The sequence below is a fragment of the Prionailurus bengalensis genome, chromosome B3, assembly GCF_016509475.1.
Source record: "Prionailurus bengalensis isolate Pbe53 chromosome B3, Fcat_Pben_1.1_paternal_pri, whole genome shotgun sequence".
NCBI classification, from domain to species: domain Eukaryota; kingdom Metazoa; phylum Chordata; class Mammalia; order Carnivora; family Felidae; genus Prionailurus; species Prionailurus bengalensis.
In genome coordinates this window covers 72,929,777-72,935,439 of record NC_057355.1, presented here as the reverse complement: position 1 = coordinate 72,935,439, position 5,663 = coordinate 72,929,777, and the positions used below count along the sequence as shown (strand labels likewise).

Below are 5,663 nucleotides of genomic sequence, written 5' to 3'. Positions count from 1 at the left end.
TACAGAAACATTTTATAGCAAGGGTGAGACTTCTCTGTAAATACAAGTCAGTTGGGGGGCATCTGAGGGGCTCAGTCAGTTAAGCGGCCGACTCTTGATTTCAGCTCAGGTCATACTCATGGTTCCTGAGTTTAAGCCACAAGTTGGACTCTATGCTGACAGCATGGAGCCTGCTCAGGATTCTCGCGCTCTCTCGCTCTCTCTCTCTCTCAAAAATAAACATTTAAAAAATAAAAATTAAATTAAAATAAAAAAAAACAGTTGGTCATCAACTCAAAAGTACAAATTTGGAGAGCTCTCCACTTAAAAAAATCACAATCTCTAGAAGTTAGACTTGAGGAAGTTAAAAATCTCAAGTGGTTTGTGATGGAGCCAATATCAAACAAATTGACAACATAACCTTTAGGAACCCTGAACTAAGAGGACATTTGAGGTCTCTGTGAAGCATTTCTGGGGTCAGCAGGAAAAAACGCCTCCATTCTTCACAGAATTTTAAAACTGTTCTCTTTTCATGGTAGTATTGATGTCGCAGCTGCAAAAACAATTACTGCTTACTCTCACTATTATTGCCCATTCAACTTAGAACAAAAACTCCAGATGTTCCCAGGACAAACTTAGAGAAAAGGATGCCTTCTATCCGTCAAGTCCCGTTAATATTTATCTTTGAACATGGAAGCCTATTTCAGTGTACTTCCTGGAAAACTTCCCCTCCATGAATTCAGAGAAGGCAGCTACATGGTTGTATCAAGCTATACGTAGTAACAAGCTTCAGATTCGGGTAGAAAATTTAGATCTGGATATTGTTTCAGTTCATAATTTCTTCTCTCTCTTCCTTTTCCCATCTACTCCATGTCACATCTCTGTGAGCAAGCAGTGTCTCCCTCCTTTGTCCCTAGCCCTTTGTCTCATGCCTCTACCCTACTCCAGCTGGAGTCAAAGTAGAAATAACCCTCGAACAGTCTCGGCTTCCATCATTTCCTTCACTTATTCAAGTCAACCTTGCCCCTTGCTTTTGTTGTGTCGCAAAATGAGGAAATCTATCATCCATACCATGAGTTCGTAAGTAGAGGAATGTCATGGAGGAATTGTAGCAGTAGATTTGAGTGGAATGTGTCAGAACTGTGTGATCATAATGAAAATTGCTGAAAGCTAACTACTAGCTAATAATAGATTTTATTCAGACGTCCTGACTTCAAGAGCACAAGCTCTGCTTAAGGAACCTAGATTTACCCAAATGTATTAGTCAAAAGTCAGTCAGCAAAACAGAAACAAATCCAAATATTTTAAGTAGAAAGAAATTTAACACAGTGAATTAGACATATAGACATTGGAAGATCTGATGAAGCAAAGATGGCAAGACTGATGACCTGAAACTCTGAAGTATAGTATTGCAGAAATGCTTCTCAATTACAGAACTTAAACTAGATGATAAAAGAAAGGGATTGTGGGAAATGTAGTTTGGGTTTCTCCTCAGCAAAGTGGGGAAGTGTATTATAAAGGGATAAGGAAGGGGCACCTGGGTGGCTTGGTCAGTTAAGTGACAAACTCTTGATTTCAGCTCAGGTCATGATCTCATGGTTCATGGGATCGAGCCCCATGTCAGACTTTGTGCTGACAGTGCAGAGCCTGCTTGGGATTCTCTCTCTCTCTCTCTCTCTCTCTCTCTCTCTCTCTCTCTCTCTCTTTCACTCTCTCAAAATAAATAAACTTTAAAAAGATAAAATAAAAATAAAGGGATGAGAAAGATCTGATGGACAGCATACAGAGCAGTACTTCTGTTAACTCAGTCCTTATGTAAACCTAGAGGCACTAGCTGAACTGTGTTTTGTAATCAGAACTCTGCAGTAATTAGACCAGATAGCAGCTGAATGTGGAGTATGACCCCTATAACATTTCATAATTGTCATTTAGAATTTTTGTCACTTTTTTCAAAATAGGGGGGCTGAACATGAAAAGAACCACCACACATGAAGAGCAGGAGTTAAGCTAATGATAAATACATTGCCTTCTATTATTACATGAAAGTCTTAAGCCTTTATTTAAAAAACCTCACAGTGAGTTTAGAATTCTTCACTAATTGAAGCTCCTGAAGTTAAGTTTTTCTTGTCCTGTCAATTCCTCACAGATTTATTGTCTATTTGCTAAAAACTCTAAATGTTGCCTGCCTTGGTCATTTCTTTAGATTTCAATTTCATTAGTAGGCCTCCATGGGCAAGTAATAAAATTCTGGATTTTTTTCTCCTGTTAATGTCTCGTGTAAATTTAATTATCTGTCCAGCTGGAAGAAGCTTGGACCAGGAAAATTTCTTCCTCCCCTTCAAATGCCAAACGGTAAGAAACAATTTTTAACATTCTAATGGTAAACTCATTTGAAAATAGAACAACAGTAAAAAAAAAAGAAAACAATGACATCATTTGCCAAAGTTACTATCCCACCAATTTTGAAGATTTCTGATACAGATTTGTAGAATTTAAGATATCAAAACAATGGAAACCTGTCGTTATAATTGGTAAAAATAAACGATCTTAACTTTAAAATAAGTAGAATCTGGCATCTAGATTGTCTCCTGCACCCTTAACAGTCCTTGAAGAAATGCTAAAAAAATATGCGTTATTCACCATTCTTTCTGCAACATTCCTGGTAAGTTGCTAAAAATCTCCATAAGTACACTGTATTCTGAGCTACTCACCACCCCAATCAACTCCTCCCTCCTAGATGGGTGCCTAAAAATGAGGGGAAATACCAGCGCAGAGTGGATCCAGGAAGAAAGATTCCAACAAAATGATCTTAAAATTACCAAGTTGGGAAGGCAGTAAGTTTGTAAGAAGGAAATAAGCTACAAAAGGAGTTCACCTTGTTCAGTTTATTGAAAGATACAATTATGAATGAAAAGTAAAATGCTCCCGTGCTGTGTCCCAACTCCCATATCCAACCGGTTGGAGCAGATCTGCCCCACACTTGCTCAGCCAGTCCCTGAACGCCTTTGTACTGTGTGTCCTACTATGTCCGAATCCAAAACCTTTCAGATGCACTTAGCCTCCTTAGTGCCTCAAGAGGTTTGTGTTCACCTCCCCCTGCAGTCCAAGGTACTGTGTCACTTGCAGCACAAAAGTACTTGGCCGAGTCGCTCCAGTGGGCCGAGTGTTTCCTCAGGTGGAAGGAGGTTTCATTCTTCCTAAATTCAGCCTGAAAACCTTTGATGCCTTGAACCAGGACATTTGGTGGCCCTGAGAAGTACTTGAGGAGAAGCTGGAGTCCTTGGTTGGGGTACTGCATGTACCAGAAGAGATTAGGAGTTGCCCCATAGGAGTAGTTGCACCTCAGCTCCAGATGGGCTTTTTCAGAGACAGTGACATGGCCATCAAGCTGGGTCACTGACTGGGCACTGGTGTCTCCTGCAAAGTCAATGCTGTATCAGTGAAAGCGGTGCAGACTCGGTCTAAGAAAAGTATTTCTACTAAAATTTGAGTAAGAAAAGTTACTTATGGTAGAACAAGGGACCATAATAGGATATTACTCACTCAGGGAAAAAAGCATCCCCAGTACTGGGATGAGCAACAGGAGCATGGCTGAGCAGTGAAGACACGGCAGGCTTCTTTCTGGAAGATCTCCCCTGAACAAGCAGGAAAGCGGCCGTGGAACCCAGCTCTTGGAAATAGGAGATGTGAGTAAGGTTGAACTAGATAAGTCCCTTGTTTAGGTAAAAATACAAGAACTGCTTAGATGATCTTGAGTATTTTCTGACCTCTGAATATCTCACTTGTCTTAACCTCAAAGAACTCAAAAAGCAGGCTTCAGCCCCCTGGCTCCAGGGAGGAGGAGCGGAGGGGAAGGTGCTGAGAGCTTCAGCACCTCTAGTTTGTGCAACATCGCCCACTGGAGGCCAGACACAGGACAGAGGCTCCAGACAGCCTGGAAGCTAATCTGTGCTTCCCTTCTATTTAGAGACACATCAAAAACTTCCACTGAACAGATTTTCTTTCTTCCCTAACATATAATATATTGTCTTCTGTAGTTGGTAATATTAATCCTTGTCTCTGTGAATAATAGGGCCTGTAAAATAGAGGAGTAATTTACAGAGAAACTGATTATACAGTAAGACTATCAGACTTCAGAATGCATCAGAGCTTTCAGTAGTAGCTGTGGAGTCATTTTTTTTTAAATTTTTTAATGTTTATTTATTTTTGACAGAGAGAGAGACAGAGCATGAGTTGGGGGCGGCGGGGGGGGGGGGGGGGGCTGCAGAGAGAGAAGGAGACACAGAATCCAAAGCAGGCTCCAGGCTGGGAGCTGGAGCTGTCAGCACAGAGCCTGACGCTGGGCTGGAACTCACCAACTGTGAGATCATGACCTGAGTCTGAGTAACTGACTGAGTCACCCAGGCGCCCTGGAGACATTCTGTAAGCAGAGATAATCAGATTAGTGTCCCCAGGCTGAGCTTTGGATAGCCTTACTGGCAGTAAGCCTCAGGCTGAGAAGCCGATATAGTAGGATGCTAGAATCAAGACATCCTCAGGACTGCTTCTTTTCTGAAACCTCTGGGGGTAAAATTGGTTTTTTACATTTCCCAGGTTCTAAAGGCTGCCCACATTCCTTCACTCATGGTCCCTTTTTCCATCTTCAAAGCCAGCAGTGCTTCATCTTTGATCATTCATCCAGAGTCCCATTTCCCTCTAACCAGTACAGGGAAGTTTCTCCGATTTTAGCTACCCATGTGATTAGACTGGATCTACCTGAATAATCCAGAGTGATATTCCTATCTCAAAGTCCTTAACCGAACCCTCTCTGCAAAGCAATTGATTAAAAAACAGACCAATTTAGGGGCTCCTGAGCGGCTCAGTCTGTTAAGCTTCCAACTCTTGCTTTGGGCTCAGGTCATCATCTCACAGTTTGTGAGTTCAAGCCCTGCATCAGGCTCTGCGTGGACAGCTGTAAACCTGCTGGGATTCTGTCTCCCTCTCTCTGAGCCTCGCCCTCTTGCTCTCTATCTCTCTCTCAAAATAAATAAAAATAAGCTTAAAAAAAAAACAGACCAACTTAAACAATGACACAAAAGGTACCTAATAGGTGCACAATCCTTCATATGGTATGGTATGAAGGGACAGCAAAGAGGATTAGCCATAAGTAGATGTAGGGGCCACCAAGGGTAAGCTGCCTCAAAATGTACCATTTGAGCATGTTGATTATTTTAAATAAAGATTACTGAAGAGACAGCCCGTGCAAAAAGGACACTCTTGGGGTACCTGGCTGCCTCAGTTGGAGGAACGTGCTACTCTTGATCTTGGGGTTGAGTTCGAGCCCCACATTGGGTATAGAGATTATTTTAAAATAATATCTTTTAAAAAAGAAAACAGAAAAAAACAAAGGACACTCAGACCCTCCTCTGTCCCCCTGAAAGCTGGAAATAAATCTCCCATGTGAAAGGTGCCCTTCCTATCTATACCAGGAGGTAGAGAGCCATCTTATCACCAGAGATAGGAAATTAATGGACAAGGATGCTGTATAAACAACGCTTGTTACTTTTTACTAATCTACTGCCCAGGCCAAATTCCATTTAGAATTCCTTACTAATTGAAGCCCCTAAGGTAAGGAGTTTCTCCTTTGTTGTCAATGCCTCACAGATTTATTGTCTCTTTGTCTAAAAAGGATATAAATGCCTCCC

General features: G+C 41.5%; 1 gene segment (V, D, J or C); it reads right to left on the bottom strand.

Annotated features, from left to right (window-relative positions):
* Window positions 1-2,849: 2,849 nt before the first annotated feature.
* Window positions 2,850-3,933, bottom strand: LOC122467920. The segment is given in 2 exon segments: window positions 2,850-3,396; window positions 3,523-3,933. Coding segments are annotated over 2 exon segments (441 nt in total).
* Window positions 3,934-5,663: the final 1,730 nt, after the last annotated feature.